We start from the raw sequence: 23,933 nt of genomic DNA, 5'->3' as shown, positions 1-23,933 counted from the left end.
TAGTGCTTAAACCCTTATATTTTATGTGACCATTTGTAGTGGAGGTGTCCTGGCCATTTAAGTATGTCATGTACCAGTCGCAGTGTGTAGCGCCTCGGTCCATTCTCATAGTAGACTGAAAAAAGTTATAACTAAAATTAAGGATTAAAACGTTTCTACAAAATCGCTAAGAAAAAATACAAACGGCTTAACGGAGGCTTAATGTGGGTAGCCGTACGATATCCCCAAGCTCACTGGGTGAGGTTAAGTATGTTCAGTGCCGATAGTGGACTAGCCTGTGCGTGTCCGAATTAAGCCTAGGCACTTTAAAGGGTCGTGGGGGGGGGGTGGTATGGTCAGTTGACCTCTCCTAAAGGGAGTAACATGCAATTCAAGGTGTATTCTAACTTATATACTCTAACTGTTAAAACAGGTAACTTGGTGCCATAAAGGCCTGTGGTAAAGCAATAGGCAGCCTGGGGCCTCAGGTGGGCTCAGTCCCGGTCATGTTTACTGCAGGTCGTCGGGGAACAAAGGGTGTGATCCTGTCAGGGTTCCATCTGCTCTGCGGCTGGCTCACTCCTTGGGGCTCTTCAATAGTCAGAGCGTCCAGTGGGAGTCCCAGTGTCGGCAATAAGGCCTTGGCTTCCTGAAGGTCTCGTACCTTATGGTCAGTCCCTCCGTGTTGTATCCTCAATGTGCGGGATTGGTGCCATTTATAAGTGACTCCTCGTTTCTGCAGCAGCTTTGTGAAAGGTCGGAGCGACCTCCGCCATGCCAGGGTGCCCCCAGTGAGGTCAGTATAGAAGGATAAATCCATCCCTTCGAACGTGTATGGGGAGCAGTCTCTGGTCGCCGCTAGTACTGCGGTTTTGGACGAATGATGCTGGAACTTCACGATGAGGTCTCGTGGTGCTGTGGCGGGCGCCGAGGCTGGTTTCGGGACTCTAAAGAAGTCATCTAGGGCAACTGCTTTGGTCTGCCTCGTTGGTATCAGAGCTGTCAGGAGGCGCCTGAGCAGGTGCGGCAACTTGGCCTGTTGAGTGGCCTCTGGGATGCCTCTAATCTTTACATTATTAGCCCGGCGTGCGTCCTCCAGGGCCGTGAAGCGGTGTTCGTGTGCCTCATTCTGCCGTTGAAGCTCCTGAACCACTTGCTGGAGAGAGGTCAGTTGGTCGGTACAGGCGCCGGTGGTAACCTCCAGCGCTCCCATGCGGCCTGTCAGGCCTTGTATTTCATTGCGGATCGTGGCGACGTCTGCTTGGATTGTTTTCTGAAGGTCCGCAAGGAGCGTCTTCAGCACCCCCGTAGTCACCGGAGATGCATCCGCTGTCTGGGTTACCGGTTTCTGCTTTGGTACCGGGGTGAGGTCCGTCGCCTCTTCTCCCGAGGAGAAGTCGTCCGACATCTCTGAGTAGTTGTCCATGTAAACGGCCATCTTGGGCCTAGCAGTTTCACATGTCTGCTGCAGGAGATCCACAATATTCGTTTTTTCGACCCATTGTCTTAGTTGTTGCTGGTTGTCTCGTTAGGGAGCTCAATGTGCTGGGAATAGCGGTAATTGGGCAGTTTTTCGACCCATTGTCTTAGTTGTTGCTGGTTGTCTCGTTAGGGAGCTCAATGTGCTGGGAATAGCGGTAATTGGGCAGTTTATGGCCCGAAAAAGCCGGAGCTCTTTTGCTGTGCGACCGTTCAGCTCGGTTGCTGGCTCCGCCCCACTTTTTATACATTTTTATAACTTTGTGAGTTAACATCGTACAATCATAAAACTTATATTATTTTAACCAGTATAACTTGGGGACAAACATATCCAAAACTCACTTGAATAGGTTCAGGGGTTTAACGGTTAGGTCGAAAACCTTTGTTTTCACTTGCAGGCATGGCTTTTCCTGCCCAGACCAGTTCCCACTGGTCTGGCAGTGTCCCTGGGACAACACCCTGCTGGAGAACAATGGATCCGGGGGAGGGGGAAGAGGAAGTGTCCAAAAAGTTTCAGTAAGTCCATTCACTGTGCTTAAAGGGCCAGTAGCCGCACAATAAAATACAATATGCCCAAATATTGCATTCAAAAGTACAACTTTACCAGGGGCCATAGTCAGCAGGTAGGAGGCGGGCAGCCAGGCCTCTCCAATGCCCAGTGGCGAGGCGGGTTCCGCCACACACTCCTCCCCCCAAAAAAACCCAACAACAATAAACAATGCTCTTGTTCCAGAATCTCCTGTTCTTCTTAAAGATGCATGGCAGATTAAATGAACAGGACTCATTGTATTGGGAACACTGTCTTCGTAATACATTGCTGGATAGATTTATATAAAACAAACTCACCATTTTAGTGGACTTATAATATTAGAGTCGATATGGAGACAGTTTGGTCCTGTTGATAATTTGCTGACGTCTGGTTCAATATGTTAGGAAATAATGTAATATAAACAAGCATCTAAAATTTACCCAGATCTGCTCGATTGATAGCTTTTCCCTCACTTCAACTCTGCAATAAAAAGCTATATTTAAGAGTTGCTAAAAATTCCAAAAAAATGAGAGAAAGAAGGAGTGTGTCAGAGAGGTTTAGCGATAAGGTAAATAGCTGACATATAATCAGTTTCAGTCTGAGGTCCGTCCCGTGGGAAGCTCGGAATGAGTGAGATTTGCTGCAGGCGGTGTTCCTGACGCTGTATTTCTCTGTTATTAGATTGTAATGGGCAATCGGACACGTCAGGCGCTGCCAATAAGTTTATTAACGCCTGCAGGACTGATGTGGACGGCGGCGGCACATTTGGAAGCTGTTAGGGGTATTTAGGAACATTATGAAGCAGTGAGGTAAATTGAATAAAGACAAAATGATATGAGTAATGTAATCCCAGAGATCGAATAGCCATGTAAAGCACGGGTAATGGGGTCTGGAGAGCGACGGACATTGGAACCCACAGATAGTATAAAACATGGAACATGGAACCTACAGATCTTATAAATCATGGAACATATAATATGACTCACAGATAATACAACCCACAGATAATACAACCCACAGATAATACAACCCACAGATAATACAACCCACAGATAATACAACCCACAGATAATACAACCCACATATAATACAACCCACATATAATATAACCCACAGATAATATAACCCTCATATACTATAACCCCCATACACTACAACCCCCATACACTACAACCCCCATATACTACAACCCCCATATACTACAACCCCCATACAATACAACCCCAATACAATACAACCCCAATACAATACAACCCCCATACAATATAAACCCCCGTACAATATAACCCCCGTACAATATAACCCCCGTACAATATAACCCCCGTACAATATAACCCCCGTACAATATAACCCCCGTACAATATAACCCCCATACAATATAACCCCCATACAATATAACCCCCATACAATATAACCCCCGTATAATATAACCCCCGTATAATATAACCCCCGTATAATATAACCCCCGTACAATATAACCCCCATACAATATAACCCCCATACAATATAACCCCAATACAATATAACCCCAATACAATATAACCCCAATACAATATAACCCCCATATAATATAACCCCCATACAATACACAGATAATATAACCCACAGATAATATAACCCCCATACACTATAACCCCCATACAATATAACCCCCATACAATATAACCCCCATACACTATAACCCCCATACACTATAACCCCCATATAACCCACAGATAATATAACCCCCATACACTATAACCCCCATACACTATAACCCCCATACAATATAACCCTCATATACTATAACCCCCATACAATATAACCCCCATACACTATAACCCATGGGATATTCAGTTCCAGCTGTCGCACAGATATGACGTCACTAGTGGCTGTAGCTCCTGCGGTTTCGCTGGTGACTCCAAAAAGATGGCGCTGCCCATGGCCAGGCGTGCTGTGTTCTGCCGACTGAAAAGCGGAAACCGGGGGCTGGGGAGCCGGGCAGCCAAGATACAGGTACCCTCACCCCGGGGGAGCCTGGGACTGGCACTGACAGGGTTAATATAGATCCTCACCCCGGGGGAGCCTGGGACCGGCACTGACAGGGTTAATATAGCTCCTCACTCCGGGGGAGCCTGGGACCGGCACTGACAGGGTTAATATAGCTCCTCACCCCGGGGGAGCCTGGGACCGGCACTGACAGGGTTAATATAGCCCCTCACCCCGGGGGAGCCTGGGACTGGCACTGACAGGGTTAATATAGCTCCTCACCCCGGGGGAGCCTGGGACTGGCACTGACAGGGTTAATATAGCTCCTCACCCTGGGGGAGCCTGGGACCGGCACTGACAGGGTTAATATAGCTCCTCACCCTGGGGGAGCCTGGGACCGGCACTGACAGGGTTAATATAGCTCCTCACCCTGGGGGAGCCTGGGACCGGCACTGACAGGGTTAATATAGCCCCTCACCCCGGGGGAGCCTGGGACCGGCACTGACAGGGTTAATATAGCCCCTCACCCCGGGGGAGCCTGGGACTGGCACTGACAGGGTTAATATAGCTCCTCACCCCGGGGGAGCCTGGGACCGGCACTGACAGGGTTAATATAGCTCCTCACCCTGGGGGAGCCTGGGACCGGCACTGACAGGGTTAATATAGCTCCTCACCCTGGGGGAGCCTGGGACCGGCACTGACAGGGTTAATATAGCTCCTCACTCCGGGGGAGCCTGGGACCGGCACTGACAGGGTTAATATAGCTCCTCACCCCGGGGGAGCCTGGGACCGGCACTGACAGGGTTAATATAGCCCCTCACCCCGGGGGAGCCTGGGACTGGCACTGACAGGGTTAATATAGCTCCTCACCCCGGGGGAGCCTGGGACCGGCACTGACAGGGTTAATATAGCCCCTCACCCCGGGGGAGCCTGGGTCTGGCACTGACAGGGTTAATATAGCCCCTCACCCCGGGGAGCCTGGGACCGGCACTGACAGGGTTAATATAGCCCCTCACCCCGGGGGAGCCTGGGTCTGGCACTGACAGGGTTAATATAGCTCCTCACCCCGGGGGAGCAATGGACCGGCACTGACAGGGTTAATATAGCTCCTCACCCCGGGGGAGCCTGGGACCGGCACTGACAGGGTTAATATAGCTCCTCACCCTGGGGGAGCCTGGGACCGGCACTGACAGGGTTAATATAGCCCCTCACCCCGGGGGAGCCTGGGACCGGCACTGACAGGGTTAATATAGCCCCTCACCCCGGGGAGCCTGGGACTGGCACTGACAGGGTTAATATAGCTCCTCACCCCGGGGGAGCCTGGGACCGGCACTGACAGGGTTAATATAGCTCCTCACCCTGGGGGAGCCTGGGACCGGCACTGACAGGGTTAATATAGCTCCTCACCCTGGGGGAGCCTGGGACCGGCACTGACAGGGTTAATATAGCTCCTCACTCCGGGGGAGCCTGGGACCGGCACTGACAGGGTTAATATAGCTCCTCACCCCGGGGGAGCCTGGGACCGGCACTGACAGGGTTAATATAGCCCCTCACCCCGGGGGAGCCTGGGACTGGCACTGACAGGGTTAATATAGCTCCTCACCCCGGGGGAGCCTGGGACCGGCACTGACAGGGTTAATATAGCTCCTCACCCTGGGGGAGCCTGGGACCGGCACTGACAGGGTTAATATAGCCCCTCACCCCGGGGGAGCCTGGGACCGGCACTGACAGGGTTAATATAGCCCCTCACCCCGGGGGAGCCTGGGACTGGCACTGACAGGGTTAATATAGCTCCTCACCCCGGGGGAGCCTGGGACCGGCACTGACAGGGTTAATATAGCTCCTCACCCTGGGGGAGCCTGGGACCGGCACTGACAGGGTTAATATAGCTCCTCACCCCGGGGGAGCCTGGGACCGGCACTGACAGGGTTAATATAGCTCCTCACCCCGGGGGAGCATGGGACCGGCACTGACAGGGTTAATATAGCCCCTCACCCCGGGGGAGCCTGGGACTGGCACTGACAGGGTTAATATAGCTCCTCACCCCAGGGGAGCCTGGGACCGGCACTGACAGGGTTAATATAGCTCCTCACCCCGGGGGAGCCTGGGACTGGCACTGACAGGGTTAATATAGCTCCTCACCCCAGGGGAGCCTGGGACCGGCACTGACAGGGTTAATATAGCTCCTCACCCCGGGGGAGCCTGGGACCGGCACTGACAGGGTTAATATAGCTCCTCACCCCGGGGGAGCCTGGGACTGGCACTGACAGGGTTAATATAGCCCCTCACCCCGGGGGAGCCTGGGACCGGCACTGACAGGGTTAATATAGCTCCTCACCCCGGGGGAGCCTGGGACCGGCACTGACAGGGTTAATATAGCTCCTCACCCCGGGGGAGCCTGGGACCGGCACTGACAGGGTTAATATAGCTCCTCACCCCGGGGGAGCCTGGGACCGGCACTGACAGGGTTAATATAACCCCTCACCCCGGGGGAGCCTGGGACCGGCACTGACAGGGTTAATATAGCTCCTCACCCCGGGGGAGCATGGGACTGGCACTGACAGGGTTAATATAGCCCCTCACCCCGGGGGAGCCTGGGACTGGCACTGACAGGGTTAATATAGCCCCTCACCCCGGGGGAGCCTGGGACCGGCACTGACAGGGTTAATATAGCCCCTCCCCCCGGGGGAGCCTGGGACCGGCACTGACAGGGTTAATATAGCCCCTCACCCCGGGGGAGCCTGGGACCGGCACTGACAGGGTTAATATAGCCCCTCACCCCGGGGGAGCCTGGGACTGGCACTGACAGGGTTAATATAGCTCCTCACCCCGGGGGAGCCTGGGACCGGCACTGACAGGGTTAATATAGCTCCTCACATTGGGGGGACTTGCATTGACAGGGTTAATATAGCCCCTCACTCCGGGGGAGCCTGGGACTGGCACTGACAGGGTTAATATAGCTCCTCACCCCGGGGGAGCCTGGGACCGGCACTGACAGGGTTAATATAGCTCCTCACCCCGGGGGAGCCTGGGACCGGCACTGACAGGGTTAATATAGCTCCCCACCCTGCGGGAGCCTGGGACTGGCACTGACAGGGTTAATATAGCTCCTCACCCTGGGGGAGCCTGGGACTGACACTGACAGGGTTAATATAGCTCTTCACCCCGGGGGAGCCTGGGACCGGCACTGACAGGGTTAATATAGCTCCTCACCCTGGGGGATCCTGGGACTGACACTGACAGGGTTAATATAGCCCCTCACCCCGGGGGAGCCTGGGACCGGCACTGACAGGGTTAATATAGCTCTTCACCCCGGGGGAGCCTGGGACCGGCACTGACAGGGTTAATATAGCTCCTCACCCTGGGGGAGCCTGGGACTGATACTGACCGGGTTAATATAACCCCTCACCCCGGGGGAGCCTGGGACCGGCACTGACAGGGTTAATATAACCCCTCACCCCGGGGGAGCCTGGGACCGGCACTGACAGGGTTAATATAGCTCTTCACCCCGGGGGAGCCTGGGACCGGCACTGACAGGGTTAATATAGCCCCTCACCCCGGGGGAGCCTGGGACCGGCACTGACAGGGTTAATATAGCTCCTCACCCCGGGGGAGCCTGGGACCGGCACTGACAGGGTTAATATAGCTCCTCACCCCGGGGGAGCCTGGGACCGGCACTGACAGGGTTAATATAGCCCCTCACCCTGGTGGAGCCTGGGACCGGCACTGACAGGGTTAATATAGCTCCTCACCCCGAGGGAGCCTGGGACCGGCACTGACAGGGTTAATATAGCCCCTCACCCCGGGGAGCCTGGGACTGGCACTGACAGGGTTAATATAGCTCCTCACCCCGGGGGAGCCTGAGTCTGGCACTGACAGGGTTAATATAGCTCCTCAGCCTGGGCGGACTTGCATTGACAGGGTTAATATAGCCTCTCACCCCGGGGGAGCCTGGGACCGGCACTGACAGGGTTAATATAGCCCCTCACTCCGGGGGAGCCTGTGACTGGCACTGACAGGGTTAATATAGCCCCTCACCCCGGGGGAGCCTGGGACCGGCACTGACAGGGTTAATATAGCTCCTCACCCTGCGGGAGCCTGGGACTGGCACTGACAGGGTTAATATAGCTCCTCACCCTGGGGGAGCCTGGGACTGACACTGACAGGGTTAATATAGCTCCTCACCCTGGGGGAGCCTGGGACTGGCACTGACAGGGTTAATATAGCCCCTCACCCCGGGGGAGCCTGGGACCGGCACTGACAGGGTTAATATAGCTCTTCACCCCGGGGGAGCCTGGGACCGGCACTGACAGGGTTAATATAGCCCCTCACCCCGGGGGAGCCTGGGATCGGCACTGACAGGGTTAATATAGCCCCTCACCCCGGGGGGGCCTGGGACCGGCACTGACAGGGTTAATATAGCTCCTCACCCCGGGGGAGCAATGGACCGGCACTGACAGGGTTAATATAGCTCATCACCCCGGGGGAGCATGGGACCGGCACTGACAGGGTTAATATAGCTCCTCACCCTAGGGGAGCCTGGGACTGGCACTGACAGGGTTAATATAGCTCCTCACCCTGGGGGAGCCTGGGACTGGCACTGAAAGTGTTAATATAGCCCCTCACCCCGGGGGAGCCTGGGACCGGCACTGACAGGGTTAATATAGCCCCTCACCCCGGGGGAGCCTGGGACCGGCACTGACAGGGTTAATTTAGCCCCTCACCCCGGGGAGCCTGGGACCGGCACTGACAGGGTTAATATAGCTCCTTACCCCGGGGGAGCCTGGAACCGGCACTGACAGGGTTAATATAGCTCCCCACCCTGGGGGAGCCTGGGACCGTCACTGACAGGGTTAATATAGCCCCTCACCCCGGGGGAGCCTGGGACCGGCACTGACAGGGTTAATATAGCCCCTCACCCCTGGGGAGCCTGGGACTGGCACTGACAGGGTTAATATAGCTCCTTACCCCGGGGGAGCCTGGAACCGGCACTGACAGGGTTAATATAGCTCCTCACCCCGAGGGAGCCTGGGACCGGCACTGACAGGGTTAATATAGCCCCTCACCCCGGGGGAGCCTGGGACCGGCACTGACAGGGTTAATATAGCTCCTCACCCTGGGGGAGCCTGGGACCGGCACTGACAGGGTTAATATAGCTCCTCACCCCAGGGGAGCCTGGGACCGGCACTGACAGGGTTAATATAGCTCCTCACCCCGGGGGAGCCTGGGACCGGCACTGACAGGGTTAATATAGCCCCTCACCACGGGGAGCATGGGACCGGCACTGACAGGGTTAATATAGCTCCTCACCCCGTGGGAGCATGGGACCGGCACTGAGAGGGTTAATATAGCTCCTCACCCCGGGGGAGCCTGGGACCGGCACTGACAGGGTTAATATAGCCCCTCACCCCGGGGGAGCCTGGGACTGGCACTGACAGGGTTAATATAGCTCCTCACCCCGGGGGAGCCTGGAACCGGCACTGACAGGGTTAATATAGCTCCTCACCCTGGGGGAGCCTGGGACCGGCACTGACAGGGTTAATTTGGCCCCCACCGGGTGGAGCCTGTGACCGACACTGACAGGGTTAATATAGCCCCTCACCCCGGTGGAGCCTGGGACTGGCACTGACGGGGTTAATATAGCTCCTCACCCCGGGGGAACCTGGGACTGGCACTTACAGAGTTAATACTTTAGTGACACGGAATCCCTGTTAACCCTGTCAGTGCCAGAAGGCGAGCTGTGTCCTTTGAGGAAGTTACTTGTTATAAATTGTTTTGACAATGAGCTAAAATTGAGATTAATAGAATTAATCAGGAAGTGGTTTGTTTCATATTGAGAGAGTAACAACATTTAATATAATTATTATTAATCCAGGTCCTGTGTGTGTAGGTGTCCCCCATCCTGGCCGAGTATAGTGCGATCAGGGACTGTCTCACACTGACCTGGTTCTGCACCGGGGTGCTCTGCGCCGGGGTGTTCTGTGCCGGATATCTGCCGGAGAGTCAGTAGTACCCTGTGAACGTCCAGTAATTTAGTTATCAATATATTTACAGATTCTCTCTGATTCTTTACATACAGTGTCTATCTTGGTAATTTTTTTAAAAAATCTCACCTTTTAGTTATTTTACTAACCACAATATTTGCAACTAAAATGTAATTTTGAACAAAAACAATGTATTTTTTATACACTGATTTCTAAAAAAAATTGTTGTAGTTTAACCCCTTAAGGACACATGACGTGTGACATGTCATGATTCCCTTTTATTCCAGAAGTTTGGTCCTTAAGGGGTTAAAGGAGTAGTGTTAGGAATGCAAATCTGTATTCCCAATGCTATATTGTCCCTGTCACAAAGAAACCATGACTTCTGTAGCAGAGCTCCCTGTACCCCGGCTGGGTACCTCCACCAAGGATCGTTTCCTAGCTGGAACCGGGTAACATTTTAACACTTCTGCCCCAGTCGCCGTGGCTCCTTCTGGAGCCTCTCCGTCCTGGAACAGGATAGGGGTCTAACTCTAATTCCTCCCAGGGAATGGACGACACAGTCCTGGGAGCTCTAGTCCTCACAAGGACTTTCCCCTCCGAATCCTCCACGAGATGGAACAAGGTGCTGAGCATCGTTGGCTCTTTCCCTCCCAGTAACTAGACGACACATAGTTCTGGGAGTACAACTGATTTTAATGAGCCAAACTCTGCCTTTTATGCTCAGACCCCAGCATGTATTCAACACAAGCCCCTCCCAGGGAGATCCTGGGAGATAATTGCGTTAAAGACCGGTAAGCTAATTATCTCTCAGGAACAGTATAATAATACATCCCCAAATAGCACTGATCTGAGTGCCCAAGTTGTCCAAATAGCGCTCAGATTCATACAGTGTAGGGGAACCGCCACACAAAATATGCCCAAAATAGTTCCATGGCGTTTGGTGCTTTTGCTGGTCAACTTTCTGGGTGCTTCTGCGGCCTCAATACGGGGTGCTCGTCCTGGCTCTCAGGTAGCGTTTGTTCCCCTTAGACTCAGGCACCTTCCCTCCAAAAGACGCTCTCCTGGGGGGGGTTCCAAACTGGTTCAAAACCCTGGACCAAGTTGTTCGGGAACTGCACGGTCACCTCATACAGAAAACCGTTACATAACATTCGTGTCTTTATGTACTGCTGAGGTGACAGTGGACCCACAAAGTCCTTATGCCGGAATTGGTTCCATAGCGGTCACGGCTAAGTACCGCTGAGGACTGTTCGTGGGTTACGGCCACCAGGGAGCTAGCGTTCCTCATAGAGGAGCATTGGGGACCTAATGCACTTGTGCTGCGAGTGCCACATGTGTATTTAAACTTCCAGATAGGAAAGAATTGAATCAATGTCTTCCTATGGGCCTTCCACATCACGTGGCAGAGTTTTAATTGGTTACTGTAGCAGCTGTGATACTGACAGCCACTAGAGATGGACTTTACCCAGAGATGAAGTGATCTGGGTGACTATAGTGTCCCTTTAAAGACACATTACTGGGAGTATTATTACTGTGGATCTCTGTTATACACTCAGACCCATTACTGGGACTATTATTGCTGTGGAGTTCTGTTATACACTCAGGTACATTACTTGGGGGTATTAATACTGTGGAGCTCTGTTATACACTCAGACACATTACTGTGAGTATTATGGCTGTGGGGCTCCGTTATACACTCAGACCCATTACTGGGAGTATTATTACTGTGGAGCTCTGTTATACACTCAGTCACATTACTGGGAGTATTATTGTTGTGGAGCTCTGTTATACACAGACACATTACTGGGAGTATTGTTGCTGTGGGGCTCTGTTATACACTCAGACACATTACTGGGAGTATTATTGCTGTGGGGCTCCGTTATACACTCAGACACATTACTGGGAGTATTATTGCTGTGGGGCTCCGTTATACACTCAGACCCATTACTGGGAGTATTATTACTGTGGATCTCTGTTATACACCCAGACACATTACTGGGAGTATTATTGCTGTGGAGCTCTGTTATACACTCAGACCCATTACTGGGAGTATTATTACTGTGGAGCTCTGTTATACACCCAGACACATTACTGGGAGTATTATTGCTGCGGAGCTCTGTTATACATTCAGACACATTACTGGGAGTATTATTGCTGCGGAGCTCTGTTATACATTCAGACACATTACTGGGAGTATTATTGCTGCGGAGCTCTGTTATACCCTCAGACACATTACTGGGAGTATTATTGCTGTGGAGCTCTGTTATACACTGACACATTACTGGGAGTATTATTGCTGTGGGGCTCTGTTATACACTCAGACACATTACTGGGAGTATTATTGCTGTGAAGCTCTGTTATACATTCAGACACATTACTGGGAGTATTATTGCTGTGAAGCTCTGTTATACACTCAGACACATTATTGGGAGTATTATTGCTGTGGAGCTCTGTTATACACTCAGCCACATTACTGGGAGTATTATTGCTGTGGGGCTCTGTTATACACTCAGACACATTACTGAGAGTAGTATTGCTGTGGGGCTCTGTTATACACTCAGTCACATTACTGGGAGTATTATTGCTGTGAAGCTCTGTTATACACTCAGACACATTACTGGGAGTATTATTGCTGTGGAGCTCTGTTATACACTCAGACACATTACTGGGAGTATTATTGCTGTGGGGCTCTGTTATACACTCAGACACATTACTGGGAGTATTATTGCTGTGGGGCTCTGTTATACACTCAGACACATTACTGGGAGTATTATTGTTGTGGAGCTCTGTTATACACTCAGACACATTACTGGGAGTATTATTGCTGTGGAGCTCTGTTATACACTCAGTCACATTACTAGGAGTATTATTGCTGTGAAGCTCTGTTATACACTCAGACACATTACTGGGAGTATTATTACTGTGGAGCTCTGTTATACACACAGACACATTATTGGGAGTATTATTGCTGTGGAGCTCTGTTATACACTCAGACACATTACTGGGAGTATTATTGCTGTGGAGCTCTGTTATACACTCAGATACATTACTGGGAGTATGATTGCTGTGGAGCTCTGTTATACACACAGACACGTTACTGGGAGTATTATTGCTGTGGAGCTCTCTTATACACTCAGACACATTACTGGGAGTATTATTGCTGTGGAGCTCTGTTATACACTCAGACACATTACTGGGAGTATTATTACTGTGGAGCTCTGTTATACACTCAGACACATTACTGGGAGTATTATTGCTGTGGAGCTCTGTTATACACTCACACATTACTAGGAGTATTATTGCTGTGGAGCTCTTTTATACACTCAGACACATTACTGGGAGTATTATTGCTGCGGAGCTCTGTTATACACTCAGACACATTACTGGGAGTATTATTGCTGTGGGGCTCTGTTATACACTCAGACACATTACTGGGAGTATTATTACTGTGGGGCTCTGTTATACACTAGCAATATGGAGTTCCTAGAAAAGAGGGACATTAACCCCTTAAAGACACAACTTCTGGAATAAAAGGGAATCATGACGTCATGTGTCCTTAAGGGATTAAGAGAGAAAAGCGGGACAGAGGAATATGGCCCAAACTAGTCTGTCCTTCCTAAATAGAGACACTTGGAAGTTATGACTTTTAAGCCAAGAGAGCTCAGTTAATTTTTATTTTTTATTTTTTTTAAAGCAAAAAATTTAGATTTTTTTCAAAATGGGCAATTTTGAATTCAGAATTGACATCCCTTTATCGGTTCTCCATAGATCTCTGTTTAACCTCCAACCAATGAATATGTCATTATTGGATAGCTGTGAACGAGGAAGGTGCCTGTGGGACGCCTTTCTTGGCCAGCAGAGTACTGTTTGTTCATATTGTTGGTTCCCTGAAAGAGGCGTTTACTGACAGCGCCTACAAATGTTTTTACAGCACAATTCTGCATTTTCCAGAGCTGTTACGGGCGTGAAGTTTGGCATGTGAACCCCAAGAGGAATCTCTGCTCCCCTCTTCCAGCAGCCTCATTAATCACCCCTCTAGTACCCGGAGCTTGTTGTATTAAGGACAGCCATTCCTCTGTCTGTGCGTCCTCGCCCCGTGCCCCCAGCCAGCTCCTGGGAAAAGCCCATCAATCTCTCCTGTCAGATGGAGCAGCAGGAGATGTCTTTTGCTGTCCAACCTGGCTGCCTCCCCTCTCCTGGCCTTAGCACCAATGCTGAATAAGTAAATCCGGCAGCCAGTGATGCAGGCTGAGACTCCCCTTCTCAGGCCTTGGAAAATATGCTTTAAATCTGTTTAAGACCAGAGATGTATTGATCTCGTTTGTGAGATGTAGGTGGACCTTCTTACGTGTCGTCTGAGAGTGACTTGTTCCGCCTTAGTGACCGTTAATGGGGGGAGTACGTGTTGGGAGATGTTTTATATCCCTCTCTGTTCCATGTATCTTTAATATAAATAGTATAACAAGTTACCTGGGAAATATTTCGATGAAAACTCTGATTCCTTTAATGCATAGTCTGCGCTACATAATGTACATCGTAATGGTTAACAGAACACTGCACACACCATAACCACTATCTGTACTAGTTATGTTCATTAATTGACTGTAAGCGTCACCCATTGAATGAGCCTAACAAGCTCCTGTATTCAATAAACTGACGTGATTTGTCCAGTTTGAAAAGACAGGCCCTCAGCAACACGCAGGGAAGTGTCAAAGGGTGCTAAACCGTTTGACAGACTGCACTGTGATGGTGCCAGGCCTGCAGCAGTGGTTATGGTGTTTATAGTCTCTCCATAACTGGGTGAGTAGAATTAACATTAATAATGTAACGTTAAATAAAAGCTTACAATTGTGCCTGTTTTGTAAGTGCCAATAAAGTGTTTGTTTTTTTATAATCCCTCCAGACCACGCTGACGTTAGGGTGCTTGCTTTTAAAGCTCGGCGATGTGGCGCTAAGACCAGTGTGCAGGAAATTCTGATTGTACCTTAAAAAGCTTAATTCTCCAGCTCTGTTATCCCATGTGACGGAGCTCCCTGTGCCCCTGGCTGCGTACCTCTGCCAAGGACTGTTTCCTAGCTGGAACAAGGGACAAACTGCAGCACTTCTGCCCACAGTCGCCGTGGCTTGACTGGGGCCTTGGAACCGCTCTCTCCTGGAGCCGAATGGGGAACATGCACTGGACGACAGGTCCCCGGAGCTCTAGTCCTTACAAGGACTTTCCCTGTTGAATCCTCCATACTGGAACAGTGATTAAAGAATAACCAGACGACACATAGTTCTGGGCGTACAAGCTGGAATATTTTAATGGCAGCCTCAACTGGCCTTATATGCAGGTCCCCATGAAAGGGGCACTCCCCGCGGGACCTGAGAGTAAACCACAGGAAAAACAATGACATTGGTTCTGAGATCCAGGACACTCCCACACATAATCAGATAATCCCTCCTCTGTGCCTGGGAGATAATTGGATCAGGAACTGTACTAATCTAATCCAATTATCTCCAAGCACAGAAAAACATACTTTTTACCAAACACCCCAAAAGTACCCTGAAAATACAGAAAACCCCACAAAAGTTATATCCAAAGGTGACCAACATATCCAAAAATCACCCAGATCAGTTCAGGGGTTCAGGAATTTCCTGGAAGTCATTTGTTTGACTGACCGCACGCATGCTCCCATGCCCAAAACATTTCCAGAGAATCAGGGCTTGCGGTCGGTCTAGTTCGGTAGTTTTGAAAACGAACAAACTACCGAACAGAGTCAAGTCTTACACTGAAGCGTGTTCCCCTTATTCAGACGAATGAATCCACCGAACAGTGTCTTCCTAAGTGTTATAAAACCGAACGCATGCGATCATGGAAGTCCAGCGGTGTTCAGGAGTTTCAGTGTCCAAAAATAGTTCCATGAACTCGACGACCAGACACCGCTGCCTGCGTTCAAGATGGCCGCCACCTTGTGGTCGTCAATAGGAATTGTGGCTACCCAGACGAACACTTAGAGCGCTGAGGTGGAAATTGTTACAAAATAGCAATTAGGCTTAACAAGCTCCAGGGTGGTCTCCGGTTCGTGCGGCTGTTCGGTTCCCGAACCGTATAGTCCAAATACACGAACGGAGACTTTTATATCACAGTTTACAGGTTGCCCATAGTCGGTGGGCAGGAGGCTGGCAAGCAGGCTCCTCCAGGAACTCGTAGCAAACTCACTTGAAAAGGGGAGGTTTTTCACACCCCATATCACATACCGTCCACATACCCGCTTCATTAATGCCTGCAGCTGGGACTACGAGTTATCCACCCGGCCATGCACTGTATGTAATGGCTGGCACAGGGAGTAACTTGGATTCCACCAGTTGGTAGCGGCTGACCCTCCCCAGATTACTTGTAAATTCAGGAAGAGCACTGATCTCCCACCTGCCATGTTCATGTCAAAAAAAGCTGCTCAGCCTCCTCTCTTTACAGCAATACAATCTGTCAAAGTGTTTGATATTAGAGTGGGCAAATCTCCTCCCAGACAAATTGACAAATAGTCAAATCTAACATTATGAACGAAATACAGGGCTGTACTTAAGACTCTCCCCTCCCCCTTTCTGGCCTCACCCAAAAGGAATAAATGCTGATAATACAAAAAATAATTTGCCAATGTTTGTGTTTATTTCAGTGTCTGTGGTGTACGAGTTCATATTTTTGTGTGCGCGTGTAAGCAACATGTTTCTGTACGCAAGGTTTGAACGTATGTGGGAATATGAGAAATCACAGCCCTATGCCACCATTCCCACGCAGAGAGCACAGAGCAGCAGAATTAAAATGCCCTTTGTAGTTCCAGAGAAGGCAGCCCTGGCATGCAGGCCCCAGTAGGCAGTGCCATCTCTGCTCCATCCCTGGGTACAATGTGAATAACATTCTATTGGGAAGGGTCCATCCGCTGAATCCGCAGCTACAGTCCTCACTAATTGAGTCCCATTCAGTGTTACGTCCCCTGAGTGTCAACTTATGGGGTTAACTTGCCAGTCCCTGGGCCCACGCCAAATGGGTTCCACTACATTAACCCCTAAGTGCCCGTCTGGTGGAGAGCTGGCTTTCATTATGCAGGTATCATAAATTTTGTGCTGACAGTTCATTTACTTTGTGAAGCGTTAAGAGAAATCAATGGAAAAATCTTGCATTTTCCGGCGCCTTCCTTCTCTGCACTTCTATATAGTGCTGGCTCTCTGCCCTGAAGAGCTAACACTCTCTAGCATTTATTCTGAGCTTTTTTAACTCTGCAGGCACGACTGACAGGAAGATTAATATACTAACTCTCCCGTTAACGAGCTAATTAAAGCGGGGGCCGCTCAGAACGTTTTGTTTTTATTCCAAAGCGCCCTACAGGTTCTCAGAGGGGAAAATCTCACTGCGCTGCCTAAACAAACACCGTAACAGCCACTTGGTATGATGTCAGAGCGTGAAGCCGACAGACAGAGGTGGTGATCTGATGTCATGCGGCACGAGGCATGTGGTGATTATCTACCCTGTGATTAACGCCATGTGCAAATCTCTTGGTTTTTGAAGCCTTTGCTTTTGGCACTAAGGGGTTAACCCTTTTACTACCAAGTTATTGGCAAGCAATTGAGCCACCGTTTATTTTAATTTTATGGGGAGGCGAGTTTTGTTTGGGAAAGTAAAATGTTAATTTATTTTCATGCCATTCTGCTTACATAATACACTATTTAAAGGTACATACCAAGCATCACTGTACAGCCCACTGTAGTGGTTATGGTGCCAGCAATTTTCTCACTGGAAGATGCTTTGACAACTTACCTGGTTGCCCGTGACATAGTGTGGTCTTTACCAGCTGGGGAAGCCCGTGTCTCTATAGAATAAAAGGCACACTCTATTCACCAAAACAACTTTAGCTTCATGAAGCAGTTTTGGTGTATAGAACATGCCCCTGCAGCCTCACTGCTCAAATCTGTCATTTAGGAGTTAAAGCACTTTGTTTATGCAGCCCTAGCCACACCTTCCTGCATGTGACTCGCACAGTCTTCCTAAACGCTTCCTGTAAATAATCCGACAAATGGAAGTGGGGCTGCTACAACAGTTTAACTGCTTGCCATAGGACTGTGCCAGCCAGTTGTAGTTGTTATGTTGTTCGGAGTGTCCCTTTAATGTCATTGATAATGAAGATAGTTTACAGATTGATATGGAAACCGTGTAAAAAGATAGATCGAGATGAAGGCTTACTTTGGCTCCCATGTACACAGAGCATCTTTCGTTCTATAGACAAATTACTTAAATCTTAAATTCTTAGTGTCACAAATGCTCCTCTTCTAAAGATTCCTATTATCGTAGGACGTGTTGTCTCAAAAAGTACATTAGTGACAATAGCTGCGATGTAAAATAGTGCCAGAAATGAATGACGGCAGGGGAAGGTGAGTTATACTTACCTGACTTTCAGCTACCACCATTCAACTCGTGGTGCTCCTACGTCTGCATTGTACTCTTGTGCATGTGTGAAAGTACAATGCTGAGACTGCCGGATCCGCCATAGACAGAGCCTTTTAACACTCAGCCCTCTGTGACTGGGGGCTTCACAAGGTTTCATGAAAGGTAGCTCAGCCTTATAATCTGCCACTATTGTAAAGCCCAGAAAGCCTCGCTACAGTATAATCGTAGTGTGTTTGTGTCACGCGTTTTATAGAAATCATGTAACCGGGGGTTATCTAGATTGTGAAGGAACTGATTTTTAGGCCAAAGTTGCTGAATTTGAAAAATTCTATGATCTGTTTTGACCTAAAATGCACGATTTTTCTTTACTTTTGTCTGTTCCCAATTTAGTGAAATGTGCTAGTTGTGGTAAAATACTCTGTATGTAAATGTGCGTTCGCTATTAGTTGAGAGTTAGCCGGGGTTTTTTTTCTGTTTCTGTCAGTGAGATTCTGTGCCTTTTGTTACAGATTGCTGAGCCTCGAGTGTTCTCTGGAATCCAGCCCACTGGTGCCCCCCACCTGGGCAACTACTTGGGGGCGCTACAGAGCTGGGTGCAGCTTCAGGAGGGGTACAGCTCTGTCCTGTACAGCATCGTGGACCTGCACTCTATCACCGTGCCACAGGATCCAGAAACCCTGCGACAGAGTATTCTGAACATGACCGCCTGCCTGCTGGCCTGCGGGATTAACCCAGATAGAAGCTGCATCTTCCAGCAGTCTCAGGTAAAAAAGTCAGAACATCGGGACCTTCTATTACCGGCATCATGCCAAAAAATGTGTGTAGCTATAATGCAACATACAGTGCACGCAGTTACCAGTGTGAATTCAGGCAGCTGTATAACAAATACTGGTTCCTACAAGAACCCCCGCATTCTAACTCCTCAGCGCTCACTTTTTCCATAAAAATAATATTTATACATCGTACAAAATACTGTTCTAGATCGTTGTGCTTTGCAATATACTGGAGTTCACCTCAATTTGACAAAATATGAATTAAAACCAAACCATTTCTTTCTAAAAAGGGTTTATTCATTTTTTTTGGTCTCACGATATTTGATGCTCAGGAAGATGGAAATATATAAAGACTTTAGTAGACGTGTTTCCGTGTCCATCATCTCCTGTCGCTGCCTCTTCCCGTACATTGTATCCAGCAGATCCCTGTTTTTCTCTCCATACCGTGAAGCGTTGTTTTCTTATTGTCACGCTGTTGGTTCTCCTTCAGGTTGCGGAACACGCAGAGCTTGGCTGGATCCTGAACTGTCTGACCTCAATGCCGCGGCTAATGCATCTACCTCAGTGGAAGGTAGGGGCTTGGAAAGAGCTACCAAACTGGGCCGCATCCTGTAAATGTTCCCATGAGCCCAGTGCGTTGTTAGATTTAGGTAACATGTGTAGTTACCAATTTTTCACCACCGTTATGCAGCTGAGACCCCGGAAATTAATGTTTAGAACTCCCAGCTGTCAGGAACGTCACAGAGATACCATACGCAGTGTGCAAACAAGAAAACGTATACTGGACCTTAGAGTGTCCGGATAACGTTAGCAAGGACAGAGAGTAGTCCAAGACCAGCTGAGGTCAAGGAAACCAGAAATCAGAATAGGCGAGAAAGTACAAACAGAGTCACCGGGAAGGAGAATATGAATAGTCAAAACAGAGCCAAAGTACCAAATACAGCAAACTAGAAAATGCACTATAGTGAACAAAGCAACTTTGAACCACAGCAGGGCAATGATCCAAGCCCTATGAGCCCTTTTTTAGTGTGGCTCTTTAATTTGATAGCCACACCCCCAAAACTTTAAAATGTGAAACGTTTCAGCGGGCCGTGACATTATGATGTCGGAGCACACACACCGCGTCCTTAAAAGGGGCAGAGCCAGAGTGGCCGCATCGTAACTGCTGTAGAGAGGAAGGAAACGGAGGACAGTCCATCTCCTTCTGGAGGAGATCCCCAGGCTGAGTCCTAACCTGATAACTGACAACAGGTACTCTGACAACAGCCCAGTAATCCCCTATTTTGCCATATTCAACCATCTCAGAGAGAGAGTGGTGGCCATGTTGTCTGTCCGGAAAGTGGGCGGTCACCATATTGTCTATCCAGGAAGTGAGGTGGCCATGTTGTCTGTCCCAGTAGTAGGTGATGGCCATATTCCTGTCCAGGAAGAGTGAAATGGCTGTGTTGCCTGTATGGGAAGAGACTGGTGGCCATATTGTTCCTTTGAGAAGGGACTGATGACTTTGTTGTCGTGTTCCTATAACTATATATTTATAATATAGAGGCCCAGTCTTTACCCAGTTGGAGATGATCAAGCCTACCTGAAAGACCTCCTGATTTCCTGTATGTAATGACATTTCCTCCAATTTGATCATTTAGTATACACCAAACCAGGCAAGTCACAATCCACTCAGTCGCATGGCCCAGGGACAATTATATGAGACTTCCAGTGTTGTGTTTCCTCTATCCCCATGATCTTTAACCAGTTAATGTCTTTCATTAGATCAAGAGCCAGAAGAACGAGGGGAGTGTGGGATTGTTCACCTACCCTGTACTGCAAGCTGCAGATATCCTGCTTTACAAGTAAGGGTCGTTTGACTATTCAGAGCATTGGCGGAGGAACTGAGTATTAGACAGGGAACCATTAACCATATGATGCAGTGACTGATCTGTAGCTCCACAGCTCTGCTGTATTGAGTGATGGGAGTTGTATTTTAGCTGTTGTTGCTGAAGAATCACAGATTTGTCCTTTCAATAGGACGGTTGACATGTATATCTTTCACATCTTAATATCCCACTGTAGATTCTGTCCACCCTTTTAATAAAGAGAATGCAGTTTGAATGCTGTCTATCCCTTTAGAGATAGTTTGTTGGTTATATGTTTGTCTGAAGAGGTTATGGTGGTCTTCCTGTCTGTCCAGAGAAGATGTTTCCTTGCTGTTTGTTTGAGTGGGTGTGGTGGCCACAGTGTCTCGGCCAGGAAGTGGCCATGTTGCTGCCTGGAGAGGATGTGTTGGCCTTCTAAATGCCTGAGAAAGTTGAGTTGGTCATATTTTGTGTCTGAGTAGGAGTTGGTGGCCATATTGTAGAGTAATAGATCATCACGTTTTTTGTATTTCTTATATAACTATACACCTGTAATTTTAGGTCTACTCATGTCCCCGTGGGAGATGACCAAGTCCAGCACTTGGAACTCACTCAAGATACAGCTCGTAAATTTAATAACACATATGGAGATTTCTTTCCCATTCCAGTGGCTATAATGGGTGAGTACATGTAAAGACACCAGGTCCGTGTGACAGGTTTACCTCGAATCTCTCTCCTGGTTAGACTCTGTATAAAGCGGTAGCTTCGACCAGTCACCTACTGATACTGACTCAATACCCCTGATATAGGGCAGCAGTTTGTACCTTGGTTTTATCAGGTTACCTTTATTGGTGGTGTAGGGTTGTCTTTAGACTATCACACTGCTTTCATTGATATTTAGTTATCAAAGTAAGCCAACATTGTGAATGGAATGTAAGCTCTCTTGCCCACAATAAAGCAATCTGTGCATTTATGTTGTATAGGCAGCTGACCGCATCAAATTATATCTCTTAATGGCCCTAAACCTATATTACTGTGTATTTCAGTATTTTAATATTTACAGTGAGATCGTGAACAGGTCACACTGTGGTGGCTACATCTGTGAAGCTGGTTAGGTGTGATGCGAAGGCAAGTGTAATATAATCTGGTTTTTATTTTCCAAATGTCTTTGAGGCTTGGTGTTACAGAGGAAATGAGATGTTCCTTAAGCTTCTAGAAATCAAACGTTGTTACTTTGCTTATTAAATGCGTAGCTGTGACACCTTTTCACGTTCTACACACAAATAATATTTTAGTGAAACATTAAACAGCTATAAAAGAAACACTAAATCTCTTAAACCAGGGGAACAGAAACACAGGGGATCAGTTATCTGTAACACTTACTCCAGTAGCTGGCCACCATCAAGACTTTGGGAACATAATGTCTCCAGGTGTCTTTGATTCCCCAATATTAATCAATTACTCAGAACCCAATTTCATCAGGTTGCCAGATAAACCGGTAAGATCTTCCACCCAAAACCTTCTGTACTGATATAATATATCTCAGATACTGCACTAGCAATACAGCAAGTTTGTGTGAGGTGTCACAATAATGTGAGTTTACAATCAGCCGTTCCATTTCCCTTAACTGACAATGTCATATGTTCATTTCCAGGCACCTCCAAGAAGATTCGTTCCCTCAGAGACCCCTCCATTAAGATGTCCAAGTCAGACCCTCAAAAACTGGCTACAGTGCGCCTGACTGACACCCCGGAGGACATTGTGCTGAAGTTTCGGAAAGCTGTCACAGACTTCACCTCTGAAGTTACCTATGACCCTGTACTCCGTCCTGGGGTCTCCAATTTGGTCTCCATACACTCTGCCATGACCGGTCTAGGTACAGAGGATATCGTGCGTCAGAGTCGAGGGATTGAAACCGCTCAGTACAAGTTGTTAGTGGCGGAGATGGTTGTGGAGAAACTGACCCCAATCCGGGAAGAATTCCAGCGTCTGCAGGGGGACGTGGGGTACTTAAAGAATGTGCTGAATAGTGGTGCCCAGAAGGCTCGGGAACTTGCTTCTTCAGTTTATGATGATGTGTGTAAAATGGTCGGATTTAGATGATACCTGCAGAGGATATCAGGCACTCTACTGAACTTCCCTGTTATGAGAAGGAACCGAACTGATGTCCTGAAATGAACACTCCAGGCACGTTCTGTGTCATATTTGTGACAGTTTATAAAAGTTCCAATTTCAGTGAAATCTGCAACATATGTTCAATACAGGATTAATATAACTGCTGACTTTATGGGATCAGAGAGATCAAGGAATCAGAACGCAGGAAGAAGATGGACCGCCTTAAACCATTGATGACGTTTGGTGGGATCAACCCGTTGGTGTTTTCACTTTAATTTATTTTCTTATAAAAGCATGTCAGATTGATTTTAACTCATTTATGACAAATGACCCGTCAAGTCTGTCTCTCTTAAAAACCTCTGTCACATCTATTTGTGACTCCACACTGCTACCATTCAGGCTGCAGCGGCTGCAAACCTTCCGGGGTTCTGGTCTCTGTGAACCTGTTAACGTGTTGCCCCACTGTCCCTGGGCTTTCTAACTTATGGTGAGTTCTAATTAGGAGACTCGTGTTATCGTGGAAATTACATCATGTGCTGTCCTGGGTTGCATTTATTTTGCTGCAGAAAATTTATTCCTTGAAATTACCTTTTTTTCTTTTTTTTTTTTTTTGTATAAAGATTTTCTTTAAAAAAAAAAAAGAGAATGTGACCCTGATTCCACAGAACTGCCTCTTTTGATTATTTCAACAGGATGGGGTAAGAAGACTAACAAGGTCTTTTTAACCCCTTAAGGACCAAACTTCTGGAATAAAAGGGAATCATGACATGTCACACATGTCGTGTCCTTAAGGGGTTAAACAAACATGTTAGTTTACCAATAACCAGGTTACTTGCT

General features: G+C 48.6%; 1 protein-coding gene across 2 annotated transcripts in view; it reads left to right on the top strand.

The window, feature by feature from the left end:
• WARS2 (tryptophanyl tRNA synthetase 2, mitochondrial) overlaps positions 1-23,679 on the top strand; it is a 50,178-nt gene extending 26,499 nt beyond the window's left edge. Inside the window, exons 1-6 of one of the 2 annotated variants that reach the window (XM_063446086.1) lie at positions 3,887-3,982; positions 18,871-19,125; positions 19,625-19,705; positions 20,899-20,978; positions 21,543-21,661; positions 22,636-23,679. In XM_063446086.1, the coding sequence (XP_063302156.1) occupies positions 3,896-3,982; positions 18,871-19,125; positions 19,625-19,705; positions 20,899-20,978; positions 21,543-21,661; positions 22,636-23,084 (1,071 nt within the window). In that variant the 5' untranslated portion in view covers positions 3,887-3,895 and the 3' untranslated portion in view covers positions 23,085-23,679. Of the gene's footprint in view, positions 1-3,886; positions 3,983-18,870; positions 19,126-19,624; positions 19,706-20,898; positions 20,979-21,542; positions 21,662-22,635 lie in introns of those variants that run through there. The other variant, XM_063446095.1, reaches the window with a different exon arrangement.
• Positions 23,680-23,933: the final 254 nt, after the last annotated feature.

The sequence above is a fragment of the Pelobates fuscus genome, chromosome 1, assembly GCF_036172605.1.
Source record: "Pelobates fuscus isolate aPelFus1 chromosome 1, aPelFus1.pri, whole genome shotgun sequence".
Lineage (NCBI taxonomy): Eukaryota > Metazoa > Chordata > Amphibia > Anura > Pelobatidae > Pelobates > Pelobates fuscus.
This window is presented reverse-complemented; position numbering and strand designations above follow the sequence as displayed.